Genomic DNA, 19,134 nt, shown 5'->3' with positions numbered 1-19,134 from the left:
CACGAACTTATTTAACAGTATAAACTGTTTTATAGGGCAAAAATTGATGGCCAAAAGCTGCTTGCTGAAGGATTTCCTTGCCCTTCTCTGGAAGTTGACAATACCACTTTAACAGGAAGAAATAGAATTTAGGAAGTTGTTTAATTTGAAAGAGAGAAAAACAGGAATTAACTTGACATCAATTTGATTGTATTTGAGCAATTTGTATGCAAGCAATCAAAATACCTAAGTAAAATAGGGGCACTTGCCCCGGGCGCGAAATGTTAGGGGTGCAAAATTTCAAATAAATAATTGTACGGTTAAAATCATTTGTAATTTTAGATATTTTAATTCAATTAAAATAAAGGAGAGGGCACAGTTGGCAAAATCCTATTGATATTTTTTTTGCCTGAAAATTTTGGAAGAAAGGGGGGGGGGAGGGCAAATTAAGATTTTGCCCCCGGCACAAAAGAAGCCAGAGCTGCTACTGAGCAACAATCACATTTTTATCACCAATTTTTTTATTTAACAAAAATTCATTGGACAAAAGTGGCTTGATACAGCGTTTTACAGTGCATCTAAGAATTCGAAACAAATTTAGTAGAAACATATTCAGTAGGTATAATCATCTTATTGAACAGCAGTAATTTAGAGAAATTGACACGGCAAAATTGGTTCATTAAAGCGCTTTCTATTGCTTCTCAGAAATTTGCCAATGCCGCTTAACAGGAAGAACATGAATTCAAAAAGTCGTGTCATTTGAGAGGAAAAAAGGGAATTTACCCAATATAAGCTTTGTTGATATTAAATAAAAAAAACAAGTTTTTTAAACTGAAAGTAAGGAGCGACATTAAAACTTAAAACGAACAGAAATTATTCCATATATGAAAGGGGCTGTCCCCTCCTCAACGCCTCGCTCTTTACGCTAAAGTTTGACTCTGTCTCACAACTTCATTTTTTAAAACAATAAAAAACTTTATAATAGCTTTATAAAAAACTTTATAATAGTCTACCAAATAATTTATAAGTTGAAGAAAATATTGGTAGTCTTAGGAGTAGGTTATAATCTCTGTATTTTGGAGAGTATAATATTCCTTAGCAATTTTCTCTCGAGTGGTTTCTCTGCTGCATTTGTTTTTGTGGTTTTGAGAGGGGGGGGGGGTAGCGAGAGAACGGTGAAAATTAGTTATCGTTTTTTTTTAGTCACACTAAGTTGCAGGAGGTTGCGCCGTGCCTTTTTTCTTTTATTTTTCTCCTGTTTTCTTTCTTTTCTTTTTTATCTAGTATATTTTTCTGTTGTTGATAGTGATGTAAATATCAGTTTTTTGTTTAAAGATGTATAGCCTAAACAAGCTTCCTTCTGGCAGTTGGTGTATTCATTTGTTTAATGTAAATAAAACCCTCATTAAGTTAAAAAGTTAAAGTTATATTTTTGTGCCATTTTGTGGCCCAAAACAACGGTTTTGTCCCACGGAGTAGCAAGTTGCAAGTGATTAAAAATTCTGAGACTGTCATTCACTTTTGAAATATCAAAAAGCTACATAATGATCTTCTCAGTTGCAGAGGAAGTAGTACCGCACGGTAACGGATTCGTTCGTAAGAATTCACGTAGATAATTCAAGAGAGCTGTAAATATGTACACTTATCTTAATGCTTTATTTAAATAAGTTGTTTTACTTGGTTTTACACAAAATTGTGTTTAGTGAAGTATAGTTCCGCATTATTTATTATGAAGGAGTGGGGGTAGGTCAATGTATAGGCAGGGGAGGGAGCAAACGCCTAAAAGAATGTATTCAATGCCAAAAGTGTTAAACTCTACACGAGCCTTTCGATAACAATACAAGGGGAACGATCGGGGGGTTGAGTTGGGAATTGAACTCCCCCTTCCTTTAGACCAAGCCTAAATAAGGGTGTTACCTCTTTTTTTATTGCGGTAAAATGTTCTTCACATTTGTTTTAGAGCTTAATTTACCTAAACGGGTTTGCTTCATATTTTATAAGATAGAATTCAATTATGTTGAGCATTCAATGAGAGTGCATCAACTATTACGACAGATAGATGATGGAGCATTTCTTTAGTGGGGGGGGGGGGGGGAGCAAATGCTTCTAAAGCTGCAGTTTAATGTCCAGATATCATAGCTCTCATTCGGACTTCAGATAAATATGAATGAGGTTTGAAGGCGGGTAGAAATTGGTATCGAATCCCGTGATTCTCGAGAATATTTTGATATACACCTACATTATCGATGCTGCGAAGCGGGAGTCTCAATGTATTTAAGCGTATGTATATCAGAATATCCATCTATATGAACAATAATATTCATCTCCGTTTACCCAGAATTCTGTTGTAAATGTATAGAAAAAAAACTTATGCAAAAAAATTACTGTTCATCAAAAATAATATTCGAAATTTGTCCCAAACTTGAATTACAATCCAACACTAAATTTTTTGGAGATTGTGTCATCATAGATGCTGATTTTGCTGACGACCTGGCCATCCTAGCGGACTCCATGGATCAGTTACTGGAAGCACTCTAATTCTTTCAAGAAGAGGCCGCAATTGCGAGACTGCAGATAAACTGGAACAAAACGAAAATTATGGCCATAGACCCATCTTCTCCTGTTTTAATTTCTCCAGTCAGTCTGGACGGAATAACTAGCATAGAAGTTGTCCAAAGGTTTACCTACCTGGGATCCATGATTTCTTCACGATTTCTTTTGCCATGGGCAGGTTGATCTGTCACCTTTGGTGAAAACCAAATATCAGTCGTTCAACCAAACTGCAAATTTTCAACGCCCTCGTCAGTTCTATGATGCTTTGTGGAGCTGAGACTTGGCAAGCATCAGCCGCAACCCTAATGGCCATCAATAGATTCCAGTCAAAGAGTCTGAAGCATAGAAGGTCTATGGTGGGTCGACATCGTGAGTAAGAAAAAGCTGCTGCATATCACCAAGCAGTCCCAGTTTTCTACCAAAGCAGCCGAGCGTACCTTAACGTGGTTTGGGCATATACCCCTTATGCCCCCGCACTTACCTGCTAAGATGATTTTTGACTTCGACCCTGTCAAAGCCGCTTGGAAGTGACCTCGCGGCCGACCAAAGAAGCGATGGTTCGACAGCGTATCCGAGTTCCTTGCGATGGCAAATATCAGACCGAGTGAAGCACAAACCCTTGCAATGGACCGAAGTGGATGGACGAGGCAGACATCACTCTCTACGCCGAGTAGCACCTGGCAGGAGACCTAAGTAAGTTAAGTCAAGCTAAAATTCTTAAGCAGAAAAGCTGGACGCTACCAGTAAATTTACAATAATTGATGTATTTATTCCAACTTCAACAAATATGGGTTTTATGGAGTCCGTAGCCAGTATCAAATCTTGGTTAGACCCTGGCATATCTGAAAAATTATCAGAAATGAAAATAAAATAAACATGTTTTCAAAAGAAACAAGAATGTAAGGATTACACTAGCATTAAAGCTGAAAACAAACAGAAATTGGTCCGTATGTGCGGGGGCTGCCCCCTCCTCAGCCCCTGGCTCTTTACTTTAAAGTTTTCCTTTTGTCAAAATTCCTTAAGAATGATTGCTGAAACATAATGAATTGGAATACGAAAGTTTTTTAAAGCACTAAATAACTTTAGTGTAACGATTAAGGGGTTGAAGAAGGGAAGTACTTCCTCATATATGGAATAATTTCGGTTCATTTAAATTTTTAATACTGTTCCTTACTTTCAATTTAAAAAAAACTCAGTTTACCAATGACTCCACTTCCAGTAATAGAGTTAACATAGTTGAAACTAGTTGATAAAATTCCCAGCTTTTCACTTGGATCAAAATCATCCTGAAAAGAAAAAAGGGGCTCTATAACAAAAATGCCAATTTTACTGACATAATTGCTAGGAAAATATGCTTTTTAAATTTTCTAAAATAACATTGGGCAAATAAACCAAGAAAAAAAAACAAAGAAGAAAAACATTATATTTTTAGGGAAACGATCAGAATATTCTACATTTTTTGTAATATGAACACAGGTGACAAAAATAATTATAACACAATTTTTTTTTTAATAGCGGACGGTCAGACCAGGGCTTCCACTTCTAGGGAGATTACCCTATTTTAGGGAACATCACTTCATTTAAGGACACTTATTTTGAATCTAGGGACCAAGGGCAATCTGGGGTAAAGTAAGGATTCTTGGGGAAATCAGGGGTAAAGTAAGGATTTTAAGGGAATTTTTTTTTTATTCGAACGAAAGGCTAAAAAATTCTCAAAGATTGCGTATGCTTGGTTTTTAAAAAAGCTTATGTAGCAACAATGGCTTGCGGTGCTGTAATTGCCGAAATTTCAAGAAACTGAACCCTGGAATATTACTTAGGTAGCCTCGCATTTATTTTATTTTTTATGCAATGGCTTTGATTGGTGTAAACTACCGGCATAAGGGAGTATTGGTTAGGCTATGCAGCAATTGTGGGCAAGGTTTATATTAACGGATTATTCAGGTAGCTAAGAAATAAACTTTCCTCTAGTCAGAATTGAATCCTGAATCAAAATTTAATGTGCATTTGCATCGGAAATGAACTTTACCCCCTGAACTTTACCATCACAAAAATGAATTTAGTGATGGATTGGCTGAAGGTCTTACTAACTGCATCAAACAAGTCATTGAAAAAAACTTGATTCCCTAGCAAAATATTGTTGGATTTTGTAAAAACACTACTAACGTCAGGTTTTGAGCCAATAGATCTGCTTCAACGCTAATGAAAGCCATGGTGTCCCATATATTGAATGTGAAATGATCATGCTATCTTATTCACTTATGTTCACCCTATGCATGCTTGTCACTTCCCAAGACACTAGAAGACTTGGTGCGAAATATCTATGCCCACTTTTTCAGAAGCGCTTCCATGTGAGAGAAGTATGCTGAAATTCAGGAGTTCTTTCAATCCAAAGCACCCTCATTCCCACCAGGATAAACCCGTTTGATGTTCCTTCAGGCTTGCATAAAGAGGTTTATTGAATATCGGTTTGCTATTACTCAGTATTTCAAAGAAACCACATTTGACGACCCAACTGTAATCAATGACCTTATCTTGTCAACATTACAAATCAAGTTGACAAAGTCATACCTTGAAATCGGGGACTACTCTCTTGGCCTCTCCAACAAATTCAACAAAATTTTTCAATCTGTGCTTCCAGTTTCTCACTTCCTAAAGGCAAGTGTCAGCAAACTTGTGAATGATGTTTCGTCTAACTTCATGAAACTGGACTATATTCACAGTGTTGCTATGTTTACCGTACTGGATCCTTATCTTTCAAGTGAGTGCCTGCCTTTAAACCAGACATATGTGGGAATAGCTGCAACCAATTGAATACAAGGACTTTCTTCCAAAATCAGAATTTTAGCTAGCATCCGACCTATTAATTATAAGTTTTATTTGATTGACTGGATCAATCTAGTTGATATTCCAACTCCTATACACTTTTTTCTATAATTGGCACGCGTAACGAAATTCTGGAAAGTTATTTTCCAGTATCTTTTCCTGTAACAGTATTTTCCAGTGTCCAGTATTTTTTTTAGTTGCCGCAATGTAGTGGTGAATTGACTCTCCTTACAATCTAAAGGAGTCGAGTTCATCCCACTTTATAGTAAACAGTGTCTGACTTGTTGAGTCTGTCTGCTGTTTATAGCCCTGTGGTGTCTCAGTGGATTGAGCTCTGCACAACAATATGGGGCCAGGGGTTCAATCCCAGCTGCCAAACGGGCTGAAATTGCGTGGAGATTATGCACAAAGGTCTCCCAATATTTTAGCAAGAAGAAAAGGAAGAAGACACTTTTTCCTATATGCAGCGAAGAATCGATGACAAAACTTTCAGATAGGCGGGCTTTATCTAATTTCCAAAGAAGTTCAAATAAATTGAACCAGTGTTGACGCTATCTAGCTTCCTAATTTAGATAGATCTCATCATTAATTGCCCATGTCCGTCGTTTTCAAAACTAAAGCGTAGACTAGGTCTCTCTGTTCACTACATCTTGATTTTAGTAAAAGTACCCAGTTTGGTATGGAAATATTATACATGCAATCCCACAATAATTTAAATTATCCTCATAAAATTCTAAGAAAGTGATGCAACACTTAAATGAACTACATTGAAATAATCTGACTGCTAGATGTGTGATTTAATGTGTTGCAGTTCCGTTTTAGACAATCAAAAAGTAGTTATTTCTAAGCAGCAGGTACCACAGTTCTTTTGATAGAGAACAACTTAACATGAAGTTCAACAAGATACCATTAAAACCTTTAGTAAATTATTCTGATATATGTAGTTTGGGTAGCTAGGAATTAAAGGTTCCACTTCTAAAGGTTCTGTGTAAATTATAATGTCTCAGAACTCCTGTATCATTTTTGTTTTTCCGATTAGTTCGAAACTTTCAGTTGTAAAGCCTTTGCTAAGAGAAACCTATTGTACAGAAAACTCTTTAGGGGGACGGGCCCCCATAGAAAGGCAAAACAACTTTATCTTCCAATCGACCTAAAACTTCTACCTGCAAGTCCTTAGACTAAGGGAATTCCAAAAGAGAAGAAACATGGCAAGAAAAAATATTGTATCCCACGGAATTAGGGTTTGCCATAGGGTCGAAACAGCGGCAAAAAATATTTTCCTGAACGCTATGGAACTTATAGTCTTAACTTGTTTGGGTCAAGGGATACCTAATAAATAACAAAAAAAAAGTTGTGGAAATGTTGGTTCGCCTAAGAATTCAGACGGAAAAAGAAAAAAAAAACTTACTTTTTTCTGAATGGCTTGAAACTTATATCCTTAAGTTCTTGGGACAGGGAGACCTTAATGCACCACACAAGTTGGACCGAAAAATTTTTCCTCCGAAAATGGGCCAATTTTCCTTATTCAGGGCACAGGCCCCCAAAAATGTTGCCCTAAAATGGACCAAAACCATTTTTCCCTATTTGCCTGAAACCTTCAAGCGGATCCAAATATACAAGAAAAAGTTTAGTTTGGGGTTGAGGCTCCCCCTTTAAAATGGGGACAAAAAATTACCAAAAACTGTTTTCATCTGATTGGCTTGCAATTTTCAAGGATTTTTGCATGGGTTAAGGGGAAACATCCATTTTTGTGGGGATGGGGAGGTCGTACAGGAGGCCTTGAAGTGGGCCAATTAATTTTTATTATTGATCAGTCTGAAACTTACAGCCGGAAGTTACTGAGGTGAGGACAAACTAATGCTCAAATTTAGATATTCAATTTGGATCAAACGGGACCGCAAGATAAGGGAGAAACACCAATTTTTCTCCAACAAAGAGGGGGAACCTCAGATCAGTTTATCCAAAATAGCTTTTAAGTTAAATTTACATAGGTGCCAGGAAAACTTTACTGAAGTAAGATTTTTTAAAAGAATAAGGCTGTATCATTCGTGATGTCAGAAAATATGCGAAAAGAGCGAATGCCGTATGATGCTAGGCGTATCCGCCTTGAATAATTCAACCGGAAATTCCCTCCAGAAACTTCCCCCCGGAAAACTGTCGCTGCGGGAAATACCCCCACATCCATAATTGAGCAGCCAAAGAGAAAGTGTGACAAATAAAAGTAATTACTAAAAAGAAGGAATTATGAAATATTCTACCCATATTCCAAAAACTCAGAATATGTGGTGTATAATATCCTACGGTATCTATTTATACATTTTTAATTGTTTTTACTCTTTTTTGTGTGTTTTGGAGAGTTAAGTTATCATAGGAGGTAACGATAAAGTTTAAAGAAAATAATTCGAAAATGTGAAATTAGTGACAATTGTAAAAGGGTTGCCATATGACAGAAGTGCACAAAGATAACAAGTTGGGACTAAGAAGTACGAGTAATCACTTCGTGTGAACTTTGTCTGGTCACTAACCAAAATGTTAGGGAGGGAGGGGGATGGAAGATTTGTTTGTTATATTGGCTGGTTATTTTACCTTTTAATTTAAGTGGTATTCCTATTAAAATCTCTTCTTTTTAACCGACTAGGACTGATCTTCTTTCTTTGATTTTTTGTCACATATTTCCATAAGCCAATAAATTCTAATATTAATAATAATAACAATAATAATAATAAGAAATGAACCATTGAAATAGTGGTACTTCATGCCACTATTTTAACGACTTCATTTTTATTTGTAACTAGCAGTAAACTCTTTTTTTTTTGGGGGGGGGCCTCCCTTCCCTTAAACGTGACACCCCTGCCGACAACTATAGAACAGGATGCCAATCAACTCCTTGTGATCAAGAACGCGTCCACTAGGCGTACATCAGAAGGTCTTCCCGTCTGATGTACCTTTAACGGGCATTTTTTTGTGTTTTTTTTTAATGTAGTCAGATTCTAAGTCAGAACAAAGCAAATATAACATTTACATACCTTCTTATTCTCTATTACAAAACACTAAAGTACCTTTCAGGGGCCTTTCTATGCGCTTAGTCTGATAATTTCATTTATCATGAGGAGGAAGCCCAGCGGCCCGATCACAGTTCCTTGTGGAATTCCACAAAAAACCGGCAGAGAAGTGGAAAATTGGTCTTTATACTTCACAGTTTGCTCTCTATTTGTTAAGAAGCTCTTAATGATTTACATAATAAAGCTGGGTATATTTTTTTCTGCCATTTTTTCTAAAAGGATTTTGTGATCAACAAGGTCAAACGCTTTTCTGAAATAAATTGCAATTAAAATTATCCATTTTCCAGGTTCATCTAGGTGTTTTAAAATAAAATCAATTAAATTAACGAGGTAATGAACTGTCGAACACTTAGGGATGTTACCAAATTGCTTTCAATCAGTTACTTTCAAAAGATATTTTTTAAGCCATGCGGCAACAAAGCTTTCGTATATTCTGCTAAAATTTGACGTAACTGCGATCGGCCGGGCACCAGAGAAATCATTAGCTGCTCCTTTTTTTGGAATGGGGGTAATTAACCCTTTCTTCCATTTCTTTGGAAAATATCCTATTTTTGTTATATTATTGAAAATTATCTGAAGGGAAAATGATAATTCTTTAGCAAATGCTTTAATGAGAGCAACTGGAATGTCAAAAGAGGCAACGGAAGTTCTTTTTAACGAAGAGAGTTTACGGATTATAATTGCCGATGATTATTATGAGCAATTAAATTATCATCTGAAGGAGTGGCTAAATTTACTGGAGGATCCTCGGGTGGAAGAGGGGGGTGAGACTGCACAATTGAAGCAAAATGGGCATTTAAATCATTCGCAGTTTTCTCTAGAGGCTCCTCCTTCATGAAGTCAACTGGTTGAGAACATTTGCCAGTCAGACTTTTCACTTTACTGAAAAACTGCGACGGCTTGGACTCCAAAAGATGATAAACTTCATTTTCATAGGAATTTGCTTGTGCCTTTTTGATTTTCCATTTTATTTGGATTTCCAACTGTTTTGCTTGCGTCACTTGACCTTTTCGTATTCAGAATTTAGTTCTGCCACTGATAGAGTCGGAATATGGTGCAGCAACAGAAGAGCTGATAGCCAACTCCTCAAATAAACTGCAGACACAAGCTGATAAACTCTAAGATGCCACAAAGATGTTCGGGATAGGGATCAATGCAAGCAAGACCAAAGTCATGGTAACTACAAGACATCAACTAGACAACCTCTTTGTTATAACGACAGGCAGGAGACAGGTTGAAACGGTTGACCACTTTCTGCATCTTGGTATCCTAATCTCCTCTGATAATAGCCATTGCTCTGAAGTGAAACGTCAACTTGTACTTGCTAGCTTCCGAAGACTAGGCTAGGCCACCTCTGGAAAAGTAATCATCTATGTAATAAACTCAAAATGTGCCTATTCAACAGTTTAGTGCCAATTTGCCAACTATAATGTGCCAATTCCAATAGTCATTTGTGGATGCGAAACATGGATACCGAAAATCAAAAATGACAGTAAACTTCTAGCTTTCTAGATGAGATGGCTCTGTCGAACTGCTAGAATACAATACGCTGATTGCATCTCGAATTTGAAAGCACGACAAAGGCTCCAGTAAACTGAGAATATCCTCAGCACGTCAAGGAACAGTAACTGCGCTGGTTGAACAACAACTGCGTCAAGTTAATGGAGCGAAGTCATCTCACGAAAATCACCCTTGAAGGATCTTTACATGACCATCGTTCCCAAACAGACCACAACAACGATGGACGGAGAACTTCAATTTCGACATTGTCAAGATAACCCAGCTATCACGTACCACACCAACTAAAATAATATTCCAAGCTCTCACGCATGAGCTAACAGGAGAAATTGCCCCAAAACGTCCAACGAGGATGGCTGGGACCTAAGTAAAGTAATTAAGTAAGTAAGTACAATCAAAGACAAAGCTCAGGTCACTTAAAGCAGCTTAAGAATTTCAATTAGAATTCGGTAATTCAATTCTTAATCCGAAAAGTTGAAAAACAGGTAAATATTTATAATGTTAACCAGTAATAAAACTTTGGTAATTAAAAACGAACATAAATTAATTGAAAAGCTTTAGGTTTCATAAATTTCTTGGTAGTAATTTCTGGCCGTTTTATGTTTAAAATATAAATTAACTCATTTATGCTCTCGTCTTAAGTTTTAGTATGGCTCTTTACTTTTATTTGAATCCCTTTTTAGGAAGTATTTCAACAATTAATTTTCTAAGAACACACGCCTCCATCCGTCCCAACTCTCAAAGACACTAAATTTTCATAAACTTGTAATACTGAATTTGTATGAATTAACTTCGAGAGCAACTGCCTCAACGCCAGTAACGGTCTAAAAGATATAAATTGTATTTTTTTTTTGTGACTGCCTTATGTGCATAAAATATATGCAGTGTCATTTATTCAAATTCAATTTATTCGTTTATTCAAAATCATTTAATCGAGTGCCATTTTTTCATGACGCTAAATTTCCAGTTTAGGCAAAAGATATTGAATCTATATACACAGATTTACATTATCATTGTTCAAGGATTATAGTCAGAAAATTTCAAGTTTAAAGTGCAATTTATTTTTAGCTGCAAATTCTTGAACAGACCGACATAAAGACACTTGACTTTATTTATGTATGTCTCAAAGATTTGTAAAGTCTACTTCCTTTTAGGATCCCCTAAACATTATTTCCGTTTCAACTAAATGCAATACTAAACAAACACTTTTCCTTTTCCCCCTAATAAAAAGTTACAATTTACCATCTAGGGTGTCTAAGGATGTTCTTGAGTAAACAACATGCCTTTTAAGTCCCGCGGCGTATATACAGCTTAAATATGAAACACCAGGAAGCCTTTCAAAATCTCCTAACGCTACTTTAGTCCCATCTAAACATAACAGTAAAAAGTATTATATTGTCCCCTTAAGATGTTTTTCGATATCAAATTTTTGGGAGCATAACGATACTGCTAACTTGTTAAAAGGACTGGATAGTATATTTTGTAAATAATTAGTGTAAAAGAAACGCTAATTCAAGAAAGGGTGACAAAGCTTTACCTTAAACACTTATCTTTATACTGTGTTGAGTTTATTCAATGAAGTGCTTTAAATTTGATGTTTAAAAAAAGTATTTAATCTCCAAACCTTTAGCCTCTTTAGTTACAGCAATCGTAGTAGCCGTATTAGTAGCATACACATAGTGCCTTTTGGTTAGTTCAAAATCCATCGCCACTTACCATGGAAGTTTCAACTTAATAATGTAAGCCATTCCTGAGATATTGGTGTTACACCCTTTTGACAGTCTGCATGCTTATATTTTTTGTAATGCAGTTCAACATCCACCAAAATATTCCTTGGAAGTTTCACTTAAATACCCTTACCTTCAGTAGTAGCAATAGTTGCAGTACTTGAAGTGACATTAGTAGCAGTATAGAAATAGCACCTTTGGTTTTTTGTAAAATATGCCCCTCAGCAAACGATGACAGTTTCAGCTTAATATAGAAAACCATTCCTGAGCCATTGCTGATGCGTCCTCCGGACAACCTGTATGCGCATAGTGTGTTTTGCTTTAGTTCAACATCGTTTCAACATTCCCCAAAATTTTCGTTTTAATACCTTTAGCTTTAATAGCAGTAGTACCACTAGTAATAGTGGTAGCAGTTAGCAGTAGTAGCCTTAGTTTTAGTAGTAGTAGTTGCAGCAGTGGTAGTAGTTAGTAGCGTGCAAATATTCCCTTTTGGTCAATTGATTTTTTCCTTTAAGTATTCCCTGAAAGTTTCAACTTAATACCCTTATCCTTTCCTGATATACGCTCTTTTGACAATCTGCAAGCACATAGTTTGTTTTGATTAAGTTCAAATTTTGCCTCTATATTCTCTCATATTTTCACTTTCATGCTAGTATCATACTAGTAGTGGTAGTAGTAAGAGAAGTAGCGGTAGTAATAGAAGTAGAGTGGTAAGAAGGTGTGTTGTAGGCTATTAGTAGTTCCAGTAACAGTAGTTGCAGCAGTATTAATAGTAATAGTGGTATGTATGTGTTGCCTTTTGCCCAGTTGAACGTCCCCTCGCGATGCTCTGGAACATTCAACTTGATATGGTAAGCCGTTACATACACACAAAAATTAATTTAAAAAAAACTATCCGAAAAATAAGTTTTTCAAAGAAAAGTAAAGGCCATTTTAAACTTAAGCTCAGGAGATATGAATACCTGTTAAAATTCAAACTCAAAGCGACCAGAAATAACTATTAAAGAATAAATGAAACCCAAAATGAACAAATTAAATAAACAATCATAGCAAAAAACATACAACAAGTAATAATATAAATGAATAAATAAATTTTAAAGCGAGTAATGCTTATATTGAATATGAAATTCACGCTTAACACGAAAACAAAATAGTTTGATATTAAAGTATAAATGAAACTTAAAACGAACAGAAATTAAATAAACAATCAATGCGAACAAACATACAATATATATTAATGTAAATGAATAAATAAATCTTAAAACGAGTGAAACTTAAATTGAATATGCAAGTCAAGTTTGAATCTAATAAAAATAACTACAAACAAGAGTTTGGGTAGCGCCTCACTGAAGAAGCCTAAAACCTACTGCGTCATTGGCGCCTTACTGAAAACTATATGAGTCTTAAACAGTCTTGGAAAGTATAAACAAAATCAATTGAATATTAGATATAAAATGATATTAATTGTTAAAAGATCCATCAGTTCAAGATTTGGTTTCACTGTAATTTTATTTTCATTTTCAATGCTGTAAGAACTGGAAAAGAATAAATTTGTAATATAAGAGTAATTCGTTTTCCGTCAAGTGCCAATGACACAGAAGGCTTTAGGTTTTTGAAGTTAAACAAGGGGGCAGTATCCAAATTTTGTTTGTAGTGAAACTATATTTTTCTTGACCAATCTTGGAAAGAACTAATAAATTAAACTGAATATTTGATGTGTAATGATATTAATTGCTGGAAGCTCATCAGTTTAAAATTTTACTGTAATTTTAATATTTATTTTCAATATTAAGTACAAAAGAAAACATTTGTAATATAATTCGTTTTTTCAGTAAAGCACCAATGACGCAGTAGGTTTTAGGCTTCTGCAGTGAGGCAATACCCGAACTCTTGTTTGTAGTTATTTTTATTCGATTCAAACTTGATTTGCATATTCATTTTAAGTTTCACTCGTTTTAAGATTTATTTATTCATTTACATTTATATGTATTGTATGCTGTTGCCATTGATTGTTTATTTAATTTCTGTTCGTTTTAAGTTTCATTTATACTTTAATAGCAAACTATTTTTTTCGTTTTAAGCTTGATTTTCATATTCAATCTAAGCATTACTTGCTTTAAAATCTATTTATTCATTTAGCCTATATTATTACTTGTTGTATGTTTTTTCCTATGATTGTTTATTTAATTTCTGTTCGTTTTGGGTTTCATTTATTCTTTAATAGTAATTTCTGGTCGTTTTGAGGTAGAATTTTAACATGTATTCATATCTCCTGATCTTAAGTTTTAAAATGGCCTTTACTTTTCTTTGAAAAACTTATGTTTCGGATAGTTTTTTTAATTAATTTTTTTTCGTTTTTGATTGCAAAAAGTTTCAAGTTTTAATGGCATGGGGTGGGGGGGTTGCTTACTGTCCGATTATTCCTGACTTCAAAAATCGGACCTAAAACTTGTAATTTAAATCGAATGAGGCTTTTTTCAAAGTCTATACGATAACCTCTTTGATAAAAACCTTATATATGAACAATACACAGCTTGCATAACTTGTGGACAGCGATTGGCAACAATGAATGGATTGAAAACATAGCTCCAATAAGGGTGTTTTGACCATTTCACTTGCTGACACAAAGGGATCACGACTGTATGGAATTGACCTTAATAGGATTTTGTGTGCCAAAGGAATTTTGCATCTATCAAAACATGATCTACATGGTCTAGTGGAGGAGAAATACTTACCAAGCTTTCTGATGGTAAAGTGATCACTGTTAAAGAGTTATCTCAAGTTGATGTTCTCCATCAGTCAACTACAGCCCATCCAAGCCCCTCCTAGGACTGAAATAAACCATTTTTCTCCTTTTAGCTCTGTTGTTGTTTTTTTTTTTAACTCTATGATTTAATGGTTTTACTTATGCTTGCATTTATTTTGTTTTACATTATTCTTTTAAGTAAATTCCATAAACCGTTGATAACTCTTTCCTCTGGTTGATTCTTTATTGTTTTGCCTTTTTCTCTATTTTGTTTTTGCCTTTGTCCTTGTAATTGTTTGTTATTTTTAAATTTTTTTTAGCTTTGTAGCTTGTTATTGTTCTTTGTCTTGCAGGTTTTTTTTCTTCTCTTTCTTTTCTTTGTTGCCTATAAGTTTCACCGTTTTAGTTTCAATTTACCCTCTGCTATTTCAGCCTGTTTGTTTGATATCTTGTTCATTTGTGAAGAAATTGTGTGCATTTGTTATGTGTGGTAAATCTGGCAGATTTTTCTTTTCTTTTGAATTCTTCTTTTCTTAAATAAGTTATCTTTGAGCAACCAAGTAGTGCTGGCAAACAAGAGGCCCACACACTTGACCCTCTTCTTGAATCTATGCTTAATTCTAGTAGCAATTATCATACTACTATTGATTTTTGTGATAAAATCATGCCTTCTCTCTCTTTAAATAGTTGCTTTAATGTATTTTGTTTGAATGTACATGGGATACAAGATAAGTGGGATAGTCTGAAATGATATTTGTAGTCTGATAATTCTTGCCCTTTTGATGTAATTGGTTTAACAAAAACATGGTTATTTGATAGTGATAATTTAACAGCCTATGATATGCATGATTATATTGCTATTCATGTCCCTAGAATGGTAACAAAGTGCTCAGGGGGCATTTCTTTATTTATAAAATCTGATATTAAATTTAGTAGATGGTATGACCCTGAATCCTTGTTTACTTCAGTAGTGTCTAATAGCAGGACTGTTTATTCTCTTGTCATTGATATGAAAAGCCAGTTTGCATGCGATACTGTTTGTTTGTTTTATAAGCTCCCTCCTTTTCCAACACATCTGTTCTGTGATTTGCTTGATCAGCTTTCTGATGTGGGGACTTTCTCTAAAAAAAGTATTTGTGTTTTGGGAGATTTTAATTGTAATATGTTAAATGTTGGATCAAGTGATGAATGTGACCATCTCTTTGATGTGCTTTCTTCTTCTGGGCTACTTCCTTCAATTTTTTTTCCTTCTCGTGTTGATCCTACAAGAAATTCTGCCACTTTGATATATAATATTTTCATTTCTCATTCTACAAAATTGAAGTTTACTTCTGGTCTTGTTTTCACTGATCTGTCTGATCACTTCTCTATTTATCTATCACTTTTTGTGCCTAAAACTTAGATTGCTGTGAATGAGCAAGGTGAGTCTTCTTTTACAACTTTTACAGATAAAGAAATTTCTTATTCAATTTTTTGTTTTAAGAGTAATGATTGGTCTGTTGTTCTTGAAGCTAATGATGTCCAATGTGCAATCAGTCTATTTGTACTTTGTATAGAAACTCTGTTGGATAAGTATTTTCCTTTGGGGCGGAAGCCAAGAACTTCTATGTCCGTAGGCCCATGGATGTCCATAGATGATCAATGCTACACATATGAAGGCGTCTCTGTTCAAGGTTGCATGTAAAAGTAAAACACGGGATGATCTTTTGAAGTATAAACATTATAAAAATGTACTTACGACTTCAGTACGTGCAGCCAAAAAGCTCTATTTTTCGCGTCGAATTGATGAGTGTAAGGGGAACTTGCGAAAGGTTTAGAATGTAGTTAATGAAGCTATTTCTCGCAAGAAACTCAAGCAGTCCCCCCCATGTCATTACAGGAATGCTGATGGATCTATTGTGGATAAAAATTCTTCAGCAAACGCCTTCAATTCGTATGTCACCACTCTTCCTTCAGTTCCCATTCAACCCAAGAGTAGAGTAAGTAGTTTTCCCATAGCAGAAAGGTCATTTTTCCTTTCCCCATGCAGTGATATTGAAATTTATAGTATTATTTCCCAGCTTCCAAGTAGCCGTTCAGTCGATGGTTTTGGTTTGAGCAATAATGTTCTTAATAAAATTGATCAGTTTGTTTTTAACCCCATCTCACACATAACAAACGTCTCTCTTTTTTCTGATGTTTTCCTTAATTTATTTTCAGTTATAACTATTTCACCTTTACATAAAAAATGTAAGTAATTACTAATTCCACAGTATAGGAGAGTTTCCTTTCTTCCTATCATCTAAAGGGCTGCCTAAAGGGTAGTACCTTATAGCCTATCGTCATTGGTATCTAGTGCAAAAATGACAGTAGGACCTTATCCCGTTAATATAAAATGATCTAGTTTTCATCCAACTTTTTCTACCTGATATACACTTTCAGATGCAACAGAGTTTGTGCGTGTTAATCTGGACAAGGGCTTGTGTGTTTTGGGTCTATTTCTTGACTTTTCAAAGGCCTTTGATATGGTTGACCACTCTGTTCTTTTGTCAAAAAACTTTCTACATTTGGAGTACATGGAGTCCCACTAGAATGGTTAAGGTCTTATCTGTCGGGAAGATCTTAGTATGTTTCAGTTAATGGTAATTCTTCCACTACTTTGCCTATATTGAAGGGTGTCCCACAGGGCTCTGTGCTTGGACCACTTTTGTTTTTAATTTACATTAATGATTTCGTTGATGGTCTTCATCCCCTTGTGCACCCTATTCTTTTTGCTGATGACAGTAACTTTTTCATTGCTGCAGTGGACTTGCCATCTGCCACTTCCCTAGCTCAAGGTCTTCTTGACAAAGTAAAATATTGGTGGTGGTCAAATGGTATGACTCTCGACAGCCAAAAAAGTGCCATTTTACACTTCAGGACCCCTTATCGTATGAGAGACGTAATGTTACGTGTTACGTGAGAGACGTTATGTTATACCGCAAGCTGCTATGGTGAAATTTCTTGGTGTGTATCTTGACTGTTTTCTCTCTTTTAAACCTCATATAACTCACACCCGGTCCCTCATCTTCCGCCAGTCTTCAATGTTGCACCGGGTTAACTCATTTCGTCCCCCAGATGTTATGCTTTCTCTTTGTTATGCTTTATTTTTCCTTACCTTTCTTATTGCTGCTCTGTCTGGGGTAATACTAATAAATCTCTTTTCTGCTCACTTCAAAGAGCCCAAAATAGGGTAGTGAAGGCTACTTTTCTTCTCCCTCGGATTTACCCTTCCTCTGATCTTTATAATGATACTGGAATAGCTCTGCTGGATCGTATTGTGGGTAAAAGTAATCTTTATTTAGCGCATTCTGCTTTTCTAGGTACACTTCCACCACGTCTGCAGCATTTTTTTTTCACGGACAGGCTCAGGTAGGTACTCTACTTTTTTTACGCAGTTCTTCTCGTAGACCTATTTTGCCCAAACATTCATCTACAGCAGCCCAGAGGTCTCCTGTTTATAAATCAATTCAGTTATGGAATTCAGTCCCACCAGATGTCCCGTTATTTCTATCTGCAAAGGCAGTTATTCGTCGTGTCTTTCCAGTTTAGTAATTTCTCTCTCCTTCGTTTATTTTCCCTGTTTTCTCTTTTCCTAGTGTTTCTCCTTTTTGTGCTTTTCCCTTATATATCGTTATTATTATATATATATATTTGTTTTCTTTTTTTTTCTTTACTGTATGGTAGTGTTTATTCTCTTTAATCTTTATTTCATATAAATTGTTTAATTTAGAGTAATATTTATGTTTGTTTTAGTGCTTTATTATGTTGTAAGGCCCACAACAAGCCAAGCTTCTTGGGCCAAATAATTTTTCTTTACGTTTGTAATAGAGTTTAGTATTAATAAAATGATTGATTGATTGATTGATTGATGATCACTGAGTATGTATTTTAACCTTATAATTGGATAATTATAATAGAATTACTATGTGTTCTTCCCATACAAAACTTTACCTTATTAAAGTCTTTGGGGTGGGGGCGGCGAAGTTGGCAGAAGGAAGAAAACTTTAGTGTTGACAGTAGGAGAGGGGAAGGGGGAGGTTGGAGACTCATCCAATACGGGGCGGAACTTCGCTTATCTCCTCCGTTCCCGATTTAGGAGAATAGACAGACACATTGGGCTGTAGAATGTTGGACCGTTTGAGTTATGGAAGACGTTAAAATACTCAGAAATACATTATATTTTCAGTTATTGGAGGATTGATTTCATAGATTGTGGAATGGTGAGCCCCCTGGCCCATCATTTGGGTGAGCCTCAACTCATAATATGCAATGTTGATTAATTGTTCCGTGGTATGTGCGTATATTATTCTATATATGTTATTTTGAGTTATACTTTTATCGCATTACGTTCATTTTTAAGGCTTGAGATAAAAACTGAAACCTTAGCGGAGACAGTGGTGGGAGGAAGTCTCCCCCCTCACATGCATAATTGAGCAGCCACAGAGAAAGTAAAACAAATGAAATTAATCTGTCTTTTGAAAATGTCTTTTTTCAAAAGACACGAACAAAATCGTCTAAAGGAACCTGAAGTGCTATCTCTTACACTTCCTTTGATTCTTTATTCCCGTTACTTTCAGATGTAAAATTTAGAATATTATTAAATGGGTTTAGTCTTCCCCTCCCTGAATAATTCACATTTGGAAAACCTACCCCTGGGAAATTCCTACCCCCTCAAAGAACATTTTCTTTTCCTACTGATAAT

The 19,134-nt window shown here is 35.4% G+C and overlaps 1 protein-coding gene across 1 annotated transcript in view; it reads right to left on the bottom strand.

The window, feature by feature from the left end:
- The window catches only part of LOC148953958 (putative sodium-coupled neutral amino acid transporter 11), a 175,541-nt gene that overhangs the window by 97,285 nt on the left and 59,122 nt on the right, over positions 1-19,134 (bottom strand). The window contains exon 3 of the mRNA XM_089086866.1: positions 3,734-3,818. Coding sequence (XP_088942992.1) covers positions 3,734-3,818 — 85 coding nt within the window. The remainder of the gene's footprint in view (positions 1-3,733; positions 3,819-19,134) is intronic.

The sequence above is a fragment of the Artemia sp. Qi Xiang Cuo genome, chromosome 3 (assembly GCF_049724085.1).
Source record: "Artemia sp. Qi Xiang Cuo chromosome 3, ASM4972408v1, whole genome shotgun sequence".
NCBI lineage: Eukaryota > Metazoa > Arthropoda > Branchiopoda > Anostraca > Artemiidae > Artemia > Artemia sp. Qi Xiang Cuo.
Note: the sequence above shows the minus strand (reverse complement) of the source record. Positions and strands in the feature narration are given on the sequence as shown.